The 21,170-nt window shown below is 50.3% G+C and overlaps 2 protein-coding genes and 1 long non-coding RNA gene across 3 annotated transcripts; 1 reads left to right on the forward strand and 2 right to left on the reverse strand.

Moving 5' to 3' along the window:
- Positions 1-166: 166 nt before the first annotated feature.
- Positions 167-8,977, reverse strand: LOC119812868 (aryl hydrocarbon receptor interacting protein). Its single transcript, XM_038327874.2, has 7 exons — positions 8,876-8,977; positions 7,861-8,070; positions 4,421-4,600; positions 1,690-1,878; positions 995-1,171; positions 763-904; positions 167-488 (listed from the first exon to the last, which is right to left on the reverse strand). Exons 1-7 carry the CDS (start codon positions 8,897-8,899, stop codon positions 283-285), a joined length of 1,128 nt encoding a protein of 375 aa, XP_038183802.1. The 5' UTR covers positions 8,900-8,977; the 3' UTR covers positions 167-282.
- Positions 8,978-9,186: 209 nt separating this feature from the next.
- LOC119812875 lies at positions 9,187-12,408 on the reverse strand. The gene is made up of 3 exons (XR_005285123.1): positions 12,330-12,408; positions 10,740-10,835; positions 9,187-10,196 (listed from the first exon to the last, which is right to left on the reverse strand). It is a non-coding gene; the product is annotated as an uncharacterized LOC119812875 (long non-coding RNA).
- A 208-nt stretch (positions 12,409-12,616) lies between these two features.
- On the forward strand, positions 12,617-18,201 carry Tmem134 (transmembrane protein 134). Its single transcript, XM_038333429.2, has 7 exons — positions 12,617-12,851; positions 13,724-13,788; positions 14,195-14,284; positions 14,394-14,470; positions 17,529-17,573; positions 17,722-17,775; positions 17,855-18,201. Exons 1-7 carry the CDS (start codon positions 12,678-12,680, stop codon positions 17,935-17,937), a joined length of 588 nt encoding a protein of 195 aa, XP_038189357.1. The 5' UTR covers positions 12,617-12,677; the 3' UTR covers positions 17,938-18,201.
- Positions 18,202-21,170: the final 2,969 nt, after the last annotated feature.

Genomic DNA, 21,170 nt, shown 5'->3' on the forward strand with positions numbered 1-21,170 from the left:
TACTTAATACTAGAGGCTCCAGATGCTACCCAGTACTGGCCAAAAAGAAACAGTCCCAGAGACCTTAGAGCAGACTGTTGGGGAAGAAGGGTGAGAACCTGATCTTTTGCCTTCCACTAAGCCAGTGATGACTAGCCTTTGGGACAGATTAGCTCTGCAAACCAGAGAGATAAATAAGGCCTTTATATACACAGAAGCGGGAGGTGGCAGTGGGGGTGGACAGGTGGTGGCAGCAGTGAGCTGGGCAGGGCAGGGCAGGGCAGGGCAGGATGGACTGCCCTGTCAGTGGGAGAAGATGCCTCTGAAGCGAGCTTTGTCTTCCTCGTCCTTCTGCCGGATGCGTGTCTCCAGGGCCCGCAGTTCTCTGCTTACCACGGGTGCCAGGGCAGGGTCTAGCTCCAACACTTTGGCAAAGTCAGCTTGGGCTTCCTGGGCATTCCACACAGCAGCATGGGCCTTACCCCGCTTGAAGTAAGCTTTGACATTGTCTGCAGGGACACCAGAAGGCAAAAGGCATGAGAGGAGACTGGCCAGCCTGTCTCCTGGCACCTGGGTCCGCCATGGGGCGATTTGCTCTACTCTGAACATCCCAGCACCACCCCACCCCATTCACCACTCATACTTCCTGAACACATCCCTTAGCCTTCTGGGATAGAGGCTCTGCTCAGGCTCTTGTGGGGAGTTCAGAATGGGGAAATGTCAAAGCTGAGAGCTAGACCCAAGAAGAGGCCACTCTGGACTGCCACGGGGTCTGGAGCTCACCATCATACTTGTTGAGGATGGAGGAGCAGTGGTCCAGCACTTCGTAATACTCCTGGGCCACCAGCTTGCACTGGCAGTAGTTGAGTAGCAGTGGTGTGATCTGTAGGTCCAGCTGGATCCAGTCGGGTGACCCAGGCTGCTCCTGGGGTGTGTGGGGGCAAGAAAAGTGGAGATACTGAGACCTTGCCCTGGCTCTCCCCGTGCTCCCCCCACTGCAGCCTCTGGGGTATACCTTCATCTGTAGGTTCTTGAGGCAGGCAATGGCATCATAGTACTTGGCAGCGGCTTCTTTCACCTGCCCCTCACGGTATAACCGGTTACCCTCTTGGTGGATGAGTGGCACTGCCTTAGCTTTCTCCTCATCTGTCATTGCCCATGGGTCCTGCTGATATGTGCCAGGGCTCTCCACCTGCCAGGGCAGGGATGAATTCAAGGCAGAGCCCATGGGGCACCTCAAAGTCCTCTGCAGCAAACCTGACTGGCAGCAAACCCTAGGCTGGCTGTGTCTCTGACATCAGATGCTGGAAACCAAGTCATTTGTCCGCTGGTCTCCAGCACACACTCATCAGGCACTAAGACCATAGCAATGAAGACGGTGGCAAACACCCATGCCCTGGCAGAGCTTATGTTCCATGGAAAATAACCTAGGTGGACAAAAGGAACTACCTAAACCCCTAGTACTTTCAAAGCATGGCCAACTGTGGAGGAAAAGATGGGCTCACGGACAAAGGATGAGAGTCAAGGTGGATGTCAGTCCTCCCCAGAGGTGATCACTGAGGCCTGAGGGGAAGTGCGGGGCCCTAGAAGCTTCCACGCAGTTTCCTATCCTTCCCCTTTCCACAGCAGACTAACTCAGGGCAGCAGGGTGTAGCGGCCAGCAGGGAAGTAGGCCCTGGGCTCATCTTCAGCATCAGCAGGGGGCCTTACCTTCAGCATCTCAATGTGGAAGATGAGGGGCTGAGGGTTCTGCTGCAGGGCGTCCAGGTCCGCATGACCCAGGGAATTATGCTCGTGCATCTGAGCGATTCCACAGCAATGCCGCTGGCCCTCCAGGGGGTCTTTGCCCTCAGCGATGTTGCGCAGGCTCTTGGCCACCAGTGGGTAGAGGACTACGTGCTGCAGGAGGGCAGCAGAGGCTCTGTCAATGTGTGCAGGTGGTCACTGGGCACAAAGAAGCCTCACCATCACCATTCAGACAAGGAAAACTGGTCGAGCCCCAGCCCTCGCCTGCTCAGAAACAGGAGGGTCTTCCCCTCTGGTGCCTTTGTTTGTGTTTTATTTTTCAAAACAGGGTTTCTTGCCAAGCGGTGGTGGTGCACAGCTATAATTCCAGTACTTGGGAGGCAGAGGCAGGCAGATCTCTGTTAGTTCGAGGCCAGCCTGGTCTACAAGAGCTAGTTCCAGGAAAACCAAACCAAACCAAAACAAAACAAAAAAACAAAAACCAGGGTTTCTCTGTGCCACTCCTGGAACTCACTCTGTAGACCAGGCTGCCTTTACCTCCAGAGTGCTGGGAGTAAAGGCGTGCACTGCCACTGCCCGGCTTCCTCTGGTGCCTTTCTACCCCTCAGCATACTCTCTAAGTCAAGTCCTCAGCTTTGCCATTATCTCTGGCCACCAAATCCTGCACCTGCCCAGCCAACAAACAGACAGACCCACAATTCACTTCTGTCTCCTGTCCTAGACCCAATATTAGTCTCTCCTCTTTGTCCCTTCCCCCTTCTCTCCTTAGGGATGCATCCCACAAGCCAAGCTCATTACCACATCCTGTTCCCAGCGCTACCTCTTCCTTCTCCCACCCCACTCCTATTCATGTCAAGGTTCATCTAGAGCTGAGAGCAGGGCAGCAACTTCAAATCCCCAGGAGAACTGGGAGTGGTGACACACACCTTGGCAGGCAAACCCAAAGCCTTCCTGGTTTACAGAGCAAGTTCCAGGACAGCCAGGACTACAGAGAGAGACCCTGTCTCCAAAAACAAAAAACAATCCTCGGAGGAGCTACCCTGTTGTGGAATATTAGTTTAAGATGTGTCACATTAATTTATGCTGGGATATATTTCATGATGCAAAGACAGGCTACATTCTTTTATGTTGCATTTGTTTTAACTCTGTTAAACTGTGTTACTCCCCCTGTCTAAAAACACCTGGTTGGTTTAATAAAGAGCTTATCGGCCAATAGCTAGGCAGGAAAGAGAAACAGATGGGGCTGCCTGGTAGAGAGAATAAATAGGAGAAATCTAGGCTGGGGGTGGGGAGAGGGAAGAGGGAGAAAAGGAGAGGAGGATGCCAGGGGCCAGCCACTCAGCCACACAGTCAGCCATAGAGTAAGAAGTAAAGAGAGATATATAGAATTAAGAAAGGTAAAAAGTCCAGAGGCAAGAGAAACAGGATAATTTAAGTTAGAAAAGCTGGTTAGAAACAAGCCAAGCTAAGACCAGGCACTCATAAGTAAGAATAAGTCTCTATATATTTATTGGGGAGCTGGGTGAGAGTCCCCAAAGAGTCAAAAAACCAACAACACTACCTGGTACTTTGGTGTACCTATTATCCCATCTACTCAGGAAGCTGAGGCTGGAGGACCATTTGAGTCCAGGGGTTCAAGAGCATCTTGGGTAATACAGAGATCCAAAATAACAAAACAAAACAAAAATCAGGGCTTGTGGAGATGGTTCAAAGGGTAAAGCATGAGCACCTGCATTTAGATTCACAGTACCCATGTAAAAGCCGAGTGTGGGTCCCAGTGTGCCTGCAAATCCAACGCTGGGAGGTAGGGACAGGGGTATCCCTGGAGTTCCCAAGCCAGTTCAGGGCACACAAACACACACCCTAAAACAAACACCTGCTTCTAAAGAGTAGAGCAGGGCACCCCAAAACAAAAAAACCTCCTAAAGAGTGAGGCTGGGTATGTAGCTCAGAGGTAACATAACTTGCCTAGCATGTGCAATGACTTGGCTTCAATCCCACCACAACAAACACAACTCCAGGAAGATGGGAACAGAAGACTTAACCTAGAATTCTTCCCTTAGGAAGGGTGCAGAGATGGTGGGAGTCACATAATGGACTCCCTACTGTCTGCTGCTCTCTGCATATGGTGGACTGATGAGCAGACATTCACATGCAGATGTTTCTGGACATAACGCTCTGGGTTGGCTCCATTTGGAAGCAAGAGATAGGAGAGGCAGTTCCCATCGGGTGTAGGTGCAACCAGACAGAAGGTCAGATCCTGAGCATGCAGGTATGGGGCTGGAGGACCCAGAGGAGGCTCAAGGAAACCCCTAGCAGTCAGGCTTCCCAGGGATGGTGACCAGGAATTGGGTTTGGAATGCGAGGCTACAGGAAATGAATGAAAAGGAAGGACAAGGGGATGCACATGAGGAGACATTACCAGGGACCAGACTCCAAAGGGACATGTGCACAGCCACATAAGCTCCATCCTAACAGTGACCAAGAGCCACAGGAATGTGAGTAAATGGGTCCTATGGGTCATTGCACTTAAGAATGAGTTCCCTGGCTGGTTCATGCACAGGAAAAGACGGAATAGTGGCCAGGATGCAAGTCAGGAGAGTGGTGGCAGTTTAGAGAAAGTGCTGTGATTAAAAGCATGTGCCACCACCTCCTGGGCATGGCCAGACAAACATGCAGACCCCAAGACTGATACCTTGACATCGCAGAGGAACTGGGCAATCTCCCCTTCACGCATGGTGCACACAATGGTCTCCCACACGGGCAACTTGAACTTCTTGCCAATGATGAGCTCCATGGGCTTGCCACGTGTTCGGCTGTCATCCAGTATGGCACCTTCGCCATCGCTGTGCAGGGTCCGAAAGTGGAATGTTGCCTGTGGGACCACATGGGAAATCAGGCAAAGGTACAAAGCTTCAGCAAGGTCAAATCTAGCCTGACTTCTAAAGATGGGACAAGGGATGAAGCTCTCCTCGGACACCAGCTAGCTCTGCACCTGGCTTTAGTCCACCATCTCAGTGAGAGCTAAGCCACAGGCAGAGAAGTAAGAGGCCCAGGCATGGGCTACTGGGTGGCTACTGGGTGACAGGGCTGAGACAAGAGCCCGTTTCCAATCATGCTTTCAACAAGGACTTACTGAGCTCCTGCCATCTGTCTACATTCAGTGCAAGACACAAACACAGCAGAAGCCACAGACCCGCTGAGCTCTCATTGTTTTTCTAGAATACAGGAAAGAGTAAGACAGAGCTCATGCTATAAAAGATGAAGGGGATTTTTCTTATTTTCTTTCTTCCTTTTTTTTTTTTTTTTTTTTTTGGTTTTTCGAGACAGGGTTTCTCTGCGGCTTTAGAGCCTGTCCTGGACCTAGCTCTTGTAGACCAGGCTGGTCTCGAACTCACAGAGATCCGCCTGCCTCTGCCTCCCGAGTGCTGGGATTAAAGGCGTGCGCCACCACCGCCCAGCTCTTCCTTTTTTTCTTTAAGCATCTTGAGCAAAAAAAAAAAAAAAGTTAAACAACTGGGGGTGTGGTGGGGGTGGGGCTCTCCAAGGATGCAAATTTTAAGCAAAGATCTGAAAGGAATAAAGAAAAGAGTGAGCTAGGCAGGGACACAGGAATTTTCTAGGCCAAATGAACAACAGGTACAAAAGCCACACAGTGGGGCAACATGTGAGGTGTCCAAATGCAGCAAGGCCAGTACCACAGGGCAGAGTGAACACTGAGTATAGACTCCATGGAGTCCCAGGGATGAGCAGAGATGAACTCCAAGGGGCAAAAAGGATATGGTAAGAACCTGAGTTTTACTCGGTTTTACTGGGTGGCACCTGGCAGAAGCGAAACATAATCCAACTTAGGTTCTGTGGCTGCAATGTGGTCACTTTTAAGAGGAACAAGGATAGGAGGAGGGGGCAAGATGGACAGTATGACCTGGGGAAAAAGGCAACTCTGCCTGAATTGATGTCGACTGGAGGCAGCACAGATGGAGCAGATTAAGCCTGTGGTGCCACAGCGGGGCATGGAGGTGCACACCTTTAATCCCAGCACTCAAGAGGTAGAGGTAGGCAGATCTCTGAGTTCAAGGCCAGCCTGGGCTACAGAGAGTTCCAGGACAACCAAAGCTACACAGAGAAAACCTGTCTTGAAAAACCAAACCAAACAAACACACAAAAAGATTGTGGTGCCACTCCAACATCAAGGTCAGTGGGGCAAGGAGAGCCAGACCTCCTTGCAAGAGGAATCTGGGCAAGAAGTCATTTCAAACAGTTGACTCTAGATAAGATCAGGCTAGAGTGAGGGCAGACAGGAGGGAGCTTGACACGGAAATCTCAACAGGATATGGTTAGCTGAGCCCACACTCAACTGTTCCATGGCTGTGCCGCCTCTCTGAAGTCAGTTTCCACATCAGTAAAATTGAATCAACAGTATCTGTTTAGCATCGTGGGAGATAAACCTATGAACACGTACCACAATGCTCACAGCTAGTTGGGCTTTTTTCCTTTTCCTTCCTTCTGGTATGAAATCCAAGGTCTCGACATCTTACACAAGTACTCTACCACTAAGTCACATCCCTAACCCTGGTGATATTTTAAAATTACATTTATTTATTCAACTGGGGGCACATATGTGCATAGTGCACCATCTACCATCTGGGCCCTAGGGATCCAACTCAGGTCATCAGCAGTCTTGGCAGCAAGTGTCTTTACCCACTGAGCTAGCTCACCAGCAGGAGATCACCCCCACCTCCAAAGCCATGACGGTTTAACCCTGCCTGTTCCTGTTTACTGGTTACCCCTGCTCACAGATTTCTCTGTCCTTATATTATTTTATTCTAGTCTGTTCCATCTAGAATCTGTAGAGTAAATGGGCCAGCCAAAGAAACCCATCCTGGTTCTGAGACCCAAGCCAGTGAAAGAAATGCTTTAGCCCTGAACCCAGACCCAAAGAAACACACCCTGACTCTGAAACCAGTGCCCAAAAAAACACACTTGGACCCTAGAATCAGAGCCAGTGAAAGAAATACACCCTGGCCCCAAAACTAGAGTCAAAAAGCCAAAAATGGTCAGTGAGAGAAACACAGTTTGGCCTTGAAATCAGCCATCTCTGCCCCTGACCAACTAAACTAACCAATCCCTGAGCAGGGAAAACTAACCAATCCCTCTTCTCCCGGGGAGAAAAATCCACCCCTATATAAGCCCTGCACCTGTTCAGTTTGCTGCTCTTTTTCCACCCTGGAAGAGACAGCCACTCTCCTGGATTCTTCCCTCCCAATAAATCTGTTGCATGACCTTTTGTAGGAGCAGAGCAGGGCTGTAACACTTTCACTGAGGGAGCCTTCCCCAAGCAGCACGGAGATGTTACACAAACTTCTCTGGGAGAGCCAGAGCAGAGCAGGACTGTTACTGTTTAGCTGGAAAAGGCTTCCCCTAGCAGAGCAGAGTTGCTACACTCCGGAACACAGGAGCCAAGCTGTAACAAGTTTCACTGGGGAAGCTCTCTCCTGCCAGAACAGAGCTGTTACATTGGGGAAGACTTTCACTTAATTCTCGCTTTTGTCTTCACTGGTATCAGCCCACAAGAGTGCTTAGAGATGACACAACAGAGCAGGGACACCTAGAAATATGGAGTGGTTCAGGGAGAGGCACCTGCACTTGGCGCCTGGATATAAACGCGATGCTACCATCAGAAAGTTGACAAAGGAGTTTGATCTGGAAAACTAGATCTCTGGGACTCTTTGGGTTTTCGAGTTGCAGGGCCTCAGTCTTCCCATCTAAATAATGACAGTTGTTCTTGATGGTTTCAGAAGGCCTTTTACTCATAAACTGCGTGAACTTTGAACCTTCAGGTCCCAGTAATAGCACTGAGCTCACACCCTCCCCCAAACCAGTTTGAGATGACTGACACCCACCCCTGTCCAATACAGTACTAAAGCAAAGCCAAGAGGCGGGATAGACAGATCTGAATTTACTCCTACTTAAATCCAGACCAATCAGCGTCGAGCTCGGCATGTGAGAGGTAGGGTGACTGGCGGCTGCTCTCTAAGCATGCGCAACCTCTCACCTACGTCCTCCTCCCGCCTGGCATGCGCACTGCACCTCAGAAGAGAGATGGGGGGAAGGGGGAAAATGATGGACACGAACCTTAGTGCCATCCTGAAAGTCAGGCAACTCTCCTTGGCCCTCCTGTATCACACGCTTTTGGATCCCGTCCTCTCGAAGTCTTGCGATGAGATCCGCCATCCTCTTTCCCCGCTGCTCTCTTTCGGCAACTTCCGGACTCGCTCGGTAGCTTCCGGACCTGCTTCGGCAACTCCTATAGCCTCGGCAGCTTCTGAGCAAGCGCCATTTTGGCTGAGGGCAGAAGCCAAAAAGGGAGGAAATGAAAAAAAGAGCCGCGATTGGCTCTCTGCGCAGCGGCTTTAACGCTGCGCCGGGGGCGGGACCCTAATCTACCTAGGGGCGGGGCTTGATTGTCAGTGGGGCGCGGTCGGGACCTCCCCCAACAATTGTGCTGTTGGCTTCACTGGGACTGAAGCTGGGTGCCATTCCATTTAAGTTGTAGATGCCCTATTAACGGCATTCCAGTTAGGAAAATGAAAACGAAAAACAAATTCACCCGTGTATTCCCTTTTGACCCGTTTATTTTGCGTACTTAGCATAAATTATGACATAAAGATTCTGAACTCTTTTCAGATAAAGGGAAAGAAGTCTACTGTGGTAACACACACTTAAAATCCCAGCGCTTTGAAGGTGGCAAGCAAGAGAATCAGGAGTTCAGGGTCATCCTTGTTTATACATAGCCGAACATGGGGTACATAAAACCCTGTCTTAAGAACAATAGGAAGAGGACTGGACTGGGATGTAGCTCAGTGGTAGACCACTTGCTTGGGCATGCTTAGCCGTCCCCTCCCCAACCCCACCTGTTCAAAGCGAGTTGAGGGTCAGTATCCCTATGAGAACCCAACAGCTTGTGGGGTTGGGTGAGCCTATGGGTGATTGCACATAATAGGTGCCCATGAATACAAAGGGAAAGAGCTACGTTAGGGGGTGAAACCCCGGCGGGAATCTAGCTGTAAACAATAGCTGTGAGACTTTCCTGCTCTCACAGGTAAGGGAGTCTCCAGGCCTCTGTAGCATCTTCAGCCTGTCACCATACCTGGAGGATTACCGTCTTTCCCATGAGTCCCAGGTGCTAAATGCTTCTCATATTTGTACTGGTTCATCTCCCAGTAAGAAGTCCTCAGAGAGGGCAAGGCTTCTGAAGGGAAGGGGAAACATGCTTGTTTGTTTTTTTTTTTTTTTTTTTTTTACCAACACTGAGAGTGTACAGGTAAGCTATATCAAATTTTAGTAAAAGGTGGTCTGCTGTCCTTATGTTCCAGAAAGTCAAACAGGAATGAAAGCTGACCAACATGGCTGATTTACTTTGATCCATGAGCCAAATAAGTATATGCCACAGCAGGAAAGAGAAATATATACACAGAAAAAGTAATGAAATGTTAACCTAGGGGCTGAGGGTGTAGCCCAGTATTAAAAACTTGCCTAGCGTGTGAGAGGCCCTGGGTTCTTTCTCCAGCACGCATATCCACAAATTAAGCTGAGTACACTTTCCATAAACATATCAGTATTCTCAGAGAAATACAGTTGTGAAAAAATACTGTATGGGCTGGAGGGATGGCTCAGCAGTTAAGAGCACTGGTTTCTCTCCAGAGAGCAGGGGTTCGAGTCTCAGCACCCACACAGCAATTCACAACCTCCTGTAAATCCAGTAACAGAGGATTCTGGCCTCTGTAGGCACCAGATGTATGTAATGCACATGCATACATGTAGGCAAACACTCATACACATTCAAAAATGCTGTACAATCATGATTACTGGGGTGTCTGAACAGCTAGTTTGTAGAGGGAAAGTAGAATTGTGGGGTGGTAATGGGGAAGATGTAATTTAAGTAAGAACTGAGTTTCTATTTTGCAGAATTACAAAGCTCTAGAGACTTGCTGCACAATACTGTGAATATATAATGGAACTGTACAGTTTGAAACTGAGGAGGGAGTGTTGATGTGATGTATATATAATGTGTATTTTATTTCAAGGACAAATTTTGTTTCCAGAATGAATTTTGTTCCGTATACAGAACAGTGCCTGATGATGAAGACAAACTAAAGATCAGTTGGGTTTTCCCTAACGATGTAAGACTGGATTAACATGAGAAGTATTCATCACTAAGACCAGTGAGTGAGCGATGTCAATGGGAAAAGCCCTTGACAGGGTAGGGTGATGCCTCCAAGGATAAGAGCACTTGCTGCCCTTCCAGAAGACTGGGGTTTGGTTTCCAGAACTCGCATGGCCACTCACAACCATCGATAACTTCAGTTCCAGGAGATCTGACGCCCGCTTCTGACCTCTACAGATACCAGGCACACATGTGATGCACAGGCATGCATGCATGTAAAACACTAATACACAGAAATATCAACCTAAAAAAGAAGAAGGGGGAGGGAAGAGAGACAGGAGATCTGGTAAAGGCATCTGCCACAGAGCCTGACAATCCGAGGAAGACCCCCCTGAAGCCACACGGTGGACAAAAAGAGCCGACTCCCTTTGAGTCCTTCTCTGCCCTACACATGTGCCAGGGCATATGCATTCACATACATGCTTGTGTGCACACGCAGAATAAAAAAGCAAATACATGAATAAATAAGGAAGAGCAAGAGGGAGGAGAGAAAGGAAGAAAACTAAGGGTAGTGACGTAGGCCTGTTATCCCATCATCAAAGAGGCTGAGGCAGAAGAACCTGTAGCATTGTCTACATGAAAAGTTCTAGCCCTGTAAGAGTTACAAAGACAGATACCAGTGCCAAAAAGGAAAAAAAAAAAAGCCCTAAACAAACAAACAAAGAAAGGAAGTTAGGGAAGGAGAGAAGTACTGCCTTGTACTCAGGAGACCTGCCAGCTCCTGGGAAACTGGATGATACCAAGGCCTGAGAAAAAGCCAGAAGCCTCAAGATGGATGTCAACTCACCACAGCTCAGGAGAGCATCTGCAAGCTCTGTGAAGTTGCCAGGGTAAATGTCCTATGGCCTGGTCATCCTCCTGCTGGAAGAGGAGTCCTCCCACCCTGCACAGGAGATAGCAGCAATGTGTGCATGAGGTCAACCTGAGTGGGGTCCCTGTGGGGCTATGTGCTGGGAGCCCAACTGGTACCGTGCCTATGACTGGTAGAGACAGCATCAGGATGCATGTGGAAGCCATTATCACTGAGTGGAAAAACAGGAAAATGTAAACAACAAAATGAGCTTGGTACATGACACCATGTTTGTAAATTGCAAACACATCCACACAGAAGACAGTGCCATGTGTGGGACAGGACAGGCACGGTCTGCTGAAGCTCAGAGAGGCTAGATTTCGGGAGAAGTGGAGAGGAGGAAGATGAGGGAAAAATGAACCACCATAACTGGATGGGAGCCTCTTTCACAGTAGGGAGGTGCATAAACTGAGAAATGGAGTCGCCTAAGTTCTTTATGGGAGATCATAAAATGAGAGCGTGGGTGGGCATGGGGGACAAAAACTTTGTGAGCTAGGAAGATGTGGGTTCAGATCCCAGATGCTCCACTTTGGCAACCTGCCCACTCAGTCCTGCCACGTGTATTTATTTACTGAGCACAAACTCAGTTCCAAACACTCCTGGGCACTGAGGAGAGAGCAGTGAACAAAAATAGTGCCCAAAGAGAGAGAGAGAGAGAGAGAGAGAGAGAGAGAGAGAGAGAGAGAGAGAGAGAGAGAAAGGGTGAAATGGTGGTTCGGGAATTAAGAAGAAGTACTGCCCCTGCAGAGGACCTGGTTCAATTCCAGCTCCAAGGGACATGGTCTTCTGGAGTCTGCTGGTACTCACTCGCATGTGCATACACATCACATACATAGAAGCCACCTCCCAAACACAGTGATGGGAGAATGAGGCAGGAGCATTGAAAGTCTGAGGCCAGCCTGGAACACACACAGATACACACACATATGTTTGTCTACGATTCAGTGACCCTAGGTTCAATTGCCATCATGGAATAAACCAGGCATGGTGATACAAGATGGCAGCAGAAGCAGGAAAAGTTCCAGGACATTATTCCATTACATATTGAGTTTGAGAGTTTGAGATCAGCTGCATGCACTACATGAAATCTTGTTTTAAAACACACAGAGAGAGACAGAGAGAGAGAGAGAGAGAGACAGAGAGACAGAGAGAGAGAGAGAGAGAGAGAGAGAGAGAGAGATCATGGTGGTTGGTGTACGCCTGTAATCACAGTACTTGAGAAGCTGAGGCAGAAAGATTCAGAGCACAAGGCCAGTTTGAGCTACATAGACAGACCCTCTCCCAAGAAAAATTAAGATAGAAAGGAGTGCAGACATGATGCGAGAAATATTTTTTTAAAAAAAAAAAATCACTCTGCCTGCCTCGTGAATTCTGAATTGGAGGAAGCCATGTAAGAGCTGAGCTTCAGTTTCTATATTTGCAAAATGACAAGAACACTCCTCCACCGGAAGCCGTGGTGAGTAGGATAGAGGAATAGGTCCAAAAGTCTGGAAGGCACAGGCTTGCGGACCGAAATTCAGGCCACACCTTGAGGCCTGAGCCGCTGGCACGGGCACTCCTCCCCTCCTTCCCGCCCCTGCAAGCAGGAGCCTAAATTGTGTCTGGTCACAGTCCGGACTGTCGCTCACCAAGGCAGCCTCTAGGTGGCGCCGCGGGTTCCGCCTCCCGCGAGACGCTGACGTGATCCCGAATCTACTCGGCGCTCCGCCGCCCAGGCCTGCGGAGAACGAGCGGGCAGGGCGGGGCCGTTGTAGAGGGCGGGACTTCTCGCCTAGAGCGACGGGGCGGGGCCTCCGGGGGCGGGACCTGTTTGGTGGGCGGGACCGAGGAGAGCTCAGATGGCGGCGGCGCTGGGCGCCTAGGCGGGCGGGGGCCATGAGCGCCACCCGACCCCAGTTCAGTATCGATGACGCCTTCGAGCTGAGCCTGGAAGACGCGGGGCCTGGGCCCGAGTCCAGTGGGGTCGCCCGATTCGGGCCTCTGCACTTCGACCGCCGGTCCAGGTTCGAGGTGGCTGATGAAGAAAAGCAGTCCCGGCTGCGCTACCAGGTGAACGGCCCGGCCCATCTCACCCTCTTGTCCGGGATAGGGCGGGACTCCATGCCGGGCCCCGGAGAACCCTAATTCCGGAGACTCTGCCTAGAGACCCCAGCGGAGCGGGAAACTTTTCCCCAGTCGTGTCTGCTCATCCAGAATTATGGCCTTGCCCTCTGAACTCGAGTTCGGTCCCCATGCAGCTTTGGAGAGCCACAAGCCCGGACCAAAAACTCAGAACTCAGCAACAGTGGAGAGCCCACCCATCCTGGAGAGTGACACCCCAGTACCACCACTCTGGGTTTGGGGAGCACTTTGTATCTAAACCAGACCTTGCCATTCCTTGCAGCATCCCTTGAGCCCCAAGCTACACGACCAATGTAAAATCTGCATCCTGTTTTGAGACTCATCCTGGCAGTGGAGGACCGCCACACTTTTCGTGTTTGCCCATCTCTTGACTCCAACTACACCATAAATCATTGTCCCAGATAGCCTCCCCCAGCCCTAGCGCTCTTTGAAACATAGGAATTAGAGACCTGTGCTCTGCTACACCAATTCCAAAACCTCTATGTTGGACCCCAGAAAAATCCCAAGAACCCCATTTGGGTGGTCACCTGCTCCTGGGATCCATGGTGAGAGTCAGCAGGAGCTCTCCACCCACCCCTGCTGACTTCTGTGCAAAGCCCCCAGCAGACACCTACTTTCTATCTGGGTTTCAGTTTCTGAATCATCAAACCGGTTGTGCTGGGAGGGCAGGGAGAGGCAGGAGAGCACCTGCCAGACATGCCAGGCAGAAGTTGTCTGGCTGGCACCTTTTCTCCTCTCCCCAGAGGGGAGTGAAAAGCCCCAAACCCAGCAACCTCTCTGAACCTTGTGTTCTGGAACAGAACCTGGAAAATGATGAGGACGGAGCCCAGGCCTCTCCAGAGCTCGATGGGGGAGTCAGCACAAGGTCAGGGCCAGGTGGGGAACCACCCTTCATCCCAAGCCCCATGTCTCTGACACCTATCTGCAAAAATCTGCCCAGTCCCCACCCCACTGTACTCATCTGTCCTATAAGGAGTCCCTCATGGGATCACCTGGCCAGCTGGGTCACCTTCCCCTAGTGCCCAGGGCCTCCCACTTAATCTCTGCCAAGCTTTTTATCTCCTAGGGATGCTCAGTTTAACTCACCCACCTTCCCTCTTTCATTTGTCTTAGCACACACCCCACTTTATAATTCACTTTCACCCCCAAGCTTGTCCCCTTTTGGGGCCCTCTATCCTGCAGGGTTTCGCCTCAGCCCCTGCACACACACCCATTTCATCTTGACTCTATCGTCTTCTTTCTCTCTCCCTCCCCATCCTTTTGTCCTTCAGGGATTCTGGGCGCATATCCATCCGTAGCTCTCAGTGGTCCTTCAGTACCATCAGCAACACCACCCAGCGTTCCTACAATGCCTGCTGCAGGTGAGAGCCCCTCACTTGGAGTTCAGCTGCTTCTGTCTGCCAGCCAGCCCTGGCTCCCCACCTTCTTCCCCTCCTTGACATCTGTCCATCTATCTCTCCTGCCACCCAGCTGGACCCAACATCCTTTGATCCAGAAAAACCGACGGGTAGTTTTGGCCTCCTTTCTGCTCCTGCTGCTGGGGCTAGGTGAGTGTCCTGATGGCCTGTCTTCCCTCCCTCCCATGAGCAGGCTCTGTAGCCACCTGGCCTTTTGGGCTTCCCTGTTAGAATGGAGCAACTGGGGCCATAAGAGGATTAACCCCAGGGTCCTGATCATCTGTCTCAATAGTCACAAAGGGTGAACTGGAACCTGACTTGGGGCTTTTTAAATTTTTTTATTTTATTTTATTTGGCTTTTTGAGACAGGGTTTCTCTGTAGCTTTGGAGGATGTGCTGGAACTAGCTCTTGTAGACCAGGCTGGCCTCAAACTCACAGAGATCCGCCTACCTCTGCCTTCCGAGTGGAGTGCTGGGATTAAAGGCGTGCGCCACCACTGCCCGGCTTAAATTATTTTTTTTTAAGTTTTTAAAAAATTATTTTTAATATTTATTTTGTCATCACTTCTCAGCCTTTTGGCTAAGATCAAGTGTAATATTTATTTTGTATGTGTATGTATATGTACCATGTGCTTGCAGTCTCCAATGAAGTCAGAAAAGGGAATTGGATGCCCTGGAACTAGAGTTGTAGAGGGTTGTGAGTCACTGCATGGATGCTAACCAAACCTGGGTCCTCTGCAAGAGCCATCTCTCCAGCTCCCCTACCCCCTTTTAAGTTTTTTTGAGGCAGAGTCTCATGTAGCCCAGAAAGTGAAGTATGTTCTTGAACATTTGATCATCTTGTCCCTGCCTCCCATATTCTGGGATTACAGGTATGTACCACTATGCCAGCTTACTTTCTTTTTAATTAATAGAATTATTTATTTATTATTATTTTGAAATGGGTTTATCTGTGGACCAAGTTGACCTTGGTCTCAAACTCAGAGATCTTGTCTCCGACTTCTGAGTGCTGGGACTAAAGGCGTGTGCCTCACCCCTCCTCCCAAACCCCACCCCACCTCCTGGCTTCTTATTTTCTTTTTAAATTTGACCTGTTTATAAATCTACCAGAGAACCAGAGAATGGAGAGCTAACAGCTTCCATTTATTCTGTGTTACCTACCTTACCAAGGGGGCAAGTGAGAGGCAGGGTCCAGAGCCCGATCATGAAGGTCAGGTCCAGGGTTCAGGATACTAGTGTCCCTGAGGTCAGGTATCAGACCTGCTTCTTCTTCTCTGGGGTCTGTGATCTGACCAGGACCTTTCTCTACCCCAACTTGTTTAGTGGGGAAACTGAGGCCCAGCACAGGCAAGTTTCACAGACAGATATTTCTACTTCTTTTTGGGACTGAGACGCAAAGTCCCCAGAATATCCAGGGTTGAGGTCAACAGGGGGCCATAAGGAAGGACCAACTATGGCTGCCACCCTAGGTCCCCTTCCCTTCCTTCTCTAGGAAGATCAAAGACCCCAATCAACTAGGTCTCCTGGCCAGAAATCAAATCTCCACCTCTAGGTATCTGAGTGCAGGGGACAGAACTGCAGCTTGCCAGCACCACTGTAGGCCAGGCACTGGTGACACCAACTGCCAGCTTCTCCCCAACCCAGCAAGGCAAACATTGATAGCGTCCTGGTTTTGGAAGTAAGGACACAGGCTCGGACTGCAGAGGGGCTTCCTCAGGCGGCAGCTGGGAGGAGGATGAGCTGGGATTTAGACCCACACCTGTGACTAACAAGCCTCAGGATCACCAGAAGGCCACCAAGAGCTCTAGGGAATTAGAAAAAAGATGTTTACTCTAAGCAGAAGCCGAAGCCCTGCCAGGGGCAGGGAGTGAGTGTGAACCCCCTTCTGAGGTGCTCTTTGTAGAACATGGAGTCTACAAAAATCCACGGTAGCCCCGCGGGCCCACTGGCTCCACCCTACCCCATAGTTCTCAAGGACGGATACAAAAAAATGTGTCCAGGTCTGACCTCTCCACCAAAGGCCATATCCCTGCCTGGGACAACAGGCCATCCCAGACCTCTCTAGCCCAGAGTCCTGTTTAGTCTCATCCAGTGCTGGTGGATCTTAGAAAACCAGGTTCCCTCAAGATCTGAGCCGTGGCTGTGCTGTCACCTCTGCTTGTATGATGGCCACACTACAGCTTCTCCTGGGTCCCACTGGGTCATGGTGTAGTCTACTAAGGCACGGCACAGAATGCGTAGCTCAGGGCCTGGCAGTGCCATGTTACTGCTCCCTAGGCTGACGTGAGGCAGCTGCTTCAGGCTCCCACAGACCTCTTCCTACACGTGGATCTTGTTGGTCCCTCCAGTAAGAAATGCTGCCAGACAAGCACCTATCTGCCTTTCTATTACATTTTCTTAATTCTTTGTACGTGTGCAGGGGTAGAAGGAGCGCGTGCATGCCACAGCCCAAGGGTAGGGGTCAGAGGATAACTGCAAGATTCAGTTCTCTGCTTCCACCACCTGGGCCCAAGGGCAAGCTCTTCTACCCACTGAGCCATCTTGCTGCCCCCCATTTGCCCTTTTTTTTTTGGCTGGGGGAAACAGCCCTGGTTGTCCTGGAACTCCATATGTAAACCAAGCTGGTCTCAAACTCACAGATCTGTCTGCCTCTCCCTCCTGAATACTGTGATTAAGAGCATGCACCACGGGCTGGAAAGATGGCTCAGAGGTTAAGCACTGACTGCTTTTCCAGAGGTTCTGAGTTCAGTTCCCAGCAACCACATTGTGGCTCACAACCATCTGTAATGAGATCTGGTGCCCTCTTCTGACCTGCAGGGATACATGCAGGAAGAACCCTGTATACATAATTAATAAATAAATCTTTAAAAAAAAGAGAGCATGCACCACCATGCAAGGCCCCATCTGCCTTTTTATGATGGAAATCTTGGTACCTGGCATGCAGAGGGTGTTCTGTAAGTGGCTGTCGAGTGACTGAAAGTCACACCAAACAGCAGTAGAAACTCCCATTTCATAGCTACTTCCCAGGGTCTGCCAAGTATGTTGCCCTGAAAACACAGCTTGGTAAGCATCCTGGGAAGGTATTCTGCCAGAGGGCATCAGTTTAGGTGGGAGATACATCTGGTGGGAGCCGGGCTGAGAGTCGGGTGTGGAAGACCCTACCCTCACCCCTCCCGTCCTTCCCCTCTACAACCTCATGTGTACACAGTGCTTATCCTGGTCGGCGTGGGACTGGAGGTGGCCCCCTCTCCAGGTGAGCGCCCTTCCTGCCTGGGTCCTCGGCAAACCCTCCCAACTTCTAGCACGAATCAGCCATCTTCCAGGAGAGAGGGAGGCCTTCCCGGGCAGCCATCGTCCCTAGGGACCCCTAGTCCTGAGCTGTCCGTTTCTTCCTGCTTCAGGTGTCTCTAGCGCCATCATCTTTGTGCCAGGCTTCCTGCTGCTAGTACCGGGAGGTGAGAAAGTGACGTGAGGTGGGGCGGAGCATGGGTGGGGAGGGGCCAGATCCACTTACTGACAGACACCACCCCTCAGTTTACCACGTGATCTTCATCTACTGCGCTGTCAAGGGCCACCGGGGCTTCCAATTCTTCTACCTGCCCTACTTTGAAAAGTGAGCTGCAGCTGGCCAGTGGGATACCAGAGCTCCAAGGCCTCAGGCCGCCTCCACATGTCCCCGGGGCGGTTCTCCAACCTACGCCCAGATCTGTCCCTTTCTCTTGGAAGGAAAAAGGCCTTCTGGGACCCTCACAACCACAGAGCCCCTCTGGATTTGCTCAGGAAGTTTGGGGCATGCCAGCCTGGGGGCGTTGCCCCATAACCTGGGCCCTGGACTCCTGGGTTGGTGTAATTTTGTGCTAATAAAAGGGTAATTAATCCCAGTGGGACAGTTGCAGTTTTCTCTCCCACCAGGTCTGGCCCAGCCCCTTCTACATAGGTTTAGTGGAGGACTCACCTGGGGTGTGGAGGACCACCAATCTCTCATGGCATCTAGGACAACCTGGTAATCTCAGATGTGCCAAGGTCACCATTATGTCCAGGGGAGCTGGGTGGAGAAGTGGCCGGCCTTCCTGCCTTCAACCCTGAGGAGATTCAACTGTCCCCATCTATGTAGCATGCCAGTACTTGTCCTGGTGGCCTCATCAAAGGGCACTGAGAAATGACGCAGGTCTGGGGCCTGGAGGCTGGTATCCCGGTTCCAGCCTGGCTCTGGGGCCCTAGGCTGCCGTATCCATCTCTAAATAAGGGTTATGTGGGACAGTGCTCCCCCACCCACTGCCCTACTTCCAAGGCCCAGCAGCTGGGGACTAGGGAGTTGATGGGGGTGTGAGAGCACAGCTCCTCAGGGGAGCACCCCACTGACAAAGACTTTTGTCACCAAATGTTTGAAACACCATCTTAGATTTTTGGAAAATCTGGACCTCTAATAATGTCTAAAAGTTAAACAAAACCTAAAACAAACAAAAAACCCAAACTCTGTATGGAAATCTGAGCTCATGGTAGTTCTCACGAAACAAGCTGTGTCAAGCACTTCCCTAAATCAACTCTTAGAACCCTTACTGCCTCAGCGCCATTTCACACACGAGAAGCCCAAGGCCTCCAGTTTACAGGTGAGAACCAGCTCATCAAGGACAAAACACAACCTGAGCCCCTTCTGAAACTCAGGGAGAGGGAGAAAAATGGAAGAAGGCTGGTGTCCTCTGCAGGTGCTCCCTCCTCCAGACGAAAGCATGAACGTCCACAGAGAGATCAGGTGGCTGGGCACCTGAGGCCTCTGCCTTTGCTGAATGAGTGGACACCTAGTCTTTTCACCTGCTCCTCTCCTGACCCACCTAGACCTTCCACCCCCAGACCTCCAGTCAGAACACCTTAAGTAACTTGCTGTTCTGCAACCAGCCAAGGCAAGGACCGTAGAGGTCTGTTGAGATGGCACCACGGGTTAAGGCATTTGCTGCCAAGCCTGACAGCCCGAGTTCAATCCCTGGGGCCCACACGATGGAAAGAGAACAGACTCCCACAAGCTCTTTGCTGAGCTCCACATATGCTCCATGGTATGCTTGAGCACGCAAGCATGCACACACCATAAAGAGAAAACCCAGGGATGTGCTGGAGAGATGGCTCAGAGGTTACGAGCACAGCAGGCTACTCTTCCAGAGGTCCTGAGTTCAATTCTCAGAGACCACACAGTGGCTTACAACCATCTGTAATGAGATCTGGTGCCCTCTTCTGTCATACAGGCATACATGCAGGCAGAACATATACATAATAAATCAATAAATAAATCTTTAAAAACAGAAGGAACTGGGAGATGGAGCAGCGGATAAAGCATCTGCTATGCAGTTGTGATGATCTGAGTTCGAATCTCCAGAACACACAAAGCGAGACACAGTGGATGTCTGTCATCCCAGCTTCTACAGAGATGGAGGTGGAGGCAGGAAAGTCCCTGGAAGCTTGCAGGCCTGGTATCTGAAGTTCCAAGACAGCAAGGGCCCTGCCTATCTCAAAGTGGAAGGTGAACAACTGAGGTTTTCTTTCTTCCTTCCTCCCTTTCCTTCATTCTTTCTTTTTGTTTTTGTTTTTCAAGTCAGGGCTTCTCTGTGTAACAGCTCTGGCTGCCCTGGAACTCGCTTTGTAGACCAGGCTAGCCTCAAACTCACTGAGATCTGCCTGCTTCTGCCTCCTGAGTGCAGGGATTAAAGGTGTGCATCACCACTGCCCGGCTCCAACTGAGGCTTTCCTCTGAGCTCTACATCTGTGTTATGGCATCCTCCTGCCCCACCCCCTAGATTGTTTTAAATTTATATTTATTATTTTGTGTGAATGAGTGTTTTGCCTGCGTGTATGTCTGTGGATCACATGTGTGCCTGGTGCCCAGAGTGGTAGTGAGGCTCCATGTGGATACTGGGAATTTAACACAGGTTCATTTACAAGAACCACCGAGCCAACTCTCCAACCTGATTTTTTTTTTTTTTTAGAAAAGTGAAAAAGACAAAATCCAAGCCCACAGTTTGTATTATCAGCACATTCACACAGTTATCATCCAACAAACATAATGAGAACATAGAAAAAAGAGAACTTTCAAAACCATTCATTAAAAAGAGAGCTGGCAAGATGGCTCATTGGGTCAGAGCACTATTGCTATTACACGACCCCCAGATCTACTGTGGAGAGAGAACTGGCTCCCCAAAACTGTCCTCTGTCCTCCACATGTGCATCGTGGCAGGCACTCATCTGCCCTCACAAACAATGCTAGCCTGTCCTAGGACTCGCTCCGTAGACCAGGCTGGCCTCAGATTCACAGAGATCTACCTGCCTCTGCCTCCCCAGGGCTGGGATTAAAGGTACCTGTCACCATGGCAAAAAAAAAAAAGTAAATAGATTCAATTCCAACTACGTTCTTTGACCCAGTACATATCACTTAAAGCTGAAATGTAACCAATGAGCTTTCTTCTTTTGTTAAAGTTACATCATTTATTTAGGAGAGATTCACACAGGCAACATCCTATGTGTGCGTGTCAGAGGACAAATGTGGGTCACTCTGTGGCATGTGGAGCCCAGAGACTGAACTCGGTCTTCAGACATAGCACCTTTACCCACTGAGCCATCTCGCAGATCTTGCTGGCCCTTCTCTCTCTCTCTCTCTCTCTCTCTCTCTCTCTCTCTCTCTCTCTCTCTCTCTCTCTCTCTCTCTCCTTTTTTAGTGAGGCTCTCAAGCCCAGGACCTTGCCAATGTCACGCAGGCACTCTGCCACTAAGCCACATTCCAGCCCAGAGCCCAGAGCTAGCCTCTTGCTGATTAACCCATCTCACCCAGACGACTCTGACCACGACACTTCTCTAAGATCTGAAC

Source organism: Arvicola amphibius, chromosome 1, assembly GCF_903992535.2.
Source record: "Arvicola amphibius chromosome 1, mArvAmp1.2, whole genome shotgun sequence".
Lineage (NCBI taxonomy): Eukaryota > Metazoa > Chordata > Mammalia > Rodentia > Cricetidae > Arvicola > Arvicola amphibius.

Bases quoted from the DNA above. Each gene is read 5' to 3' on its own strand.
- LOC119812868 (XM_038327874.2), bottom strand. From the start codon at position 8,899: ATGGGAAAGACGGTAATCCTCCAG. The intron at 4,601-7,860 runs GTTCGTGTCCAT...GTGGTCCCACAG, and splicing joins ACTTTCAGGATGGCACTAAG to GCAACATTCCACTTTCGGAC. The intron at 489-762 runs GTGAGCTCCAGA...GTGTCCCTGCAG, and splicing joins CATCCTCAACAAGTATGATG to ACAATGTCAAAGCTTACTTC.
- Tmem134 (XM_038333429.2), top strand. From the start codon at position 12,678: ATGAGCGCCACCCGACCCCAGTTCAGTATCGATGACGCCTTCGAGCTG. The intron at 12,852-13,723 runs GTGAACGGCCCG...GTTCTGGAACAG, and splicing joins AGTCCCGGCTGCGCTACCAG to AACCTGGAAAATGATGAGGA. The intron at 17,574-17,721 runs GTGAGCGCCCTT...TTCCTGCTTCAG, and splicing joins GGAGGTGGCCCCCTCTCCAG to GTGTCTCTAGCGCCATCATC.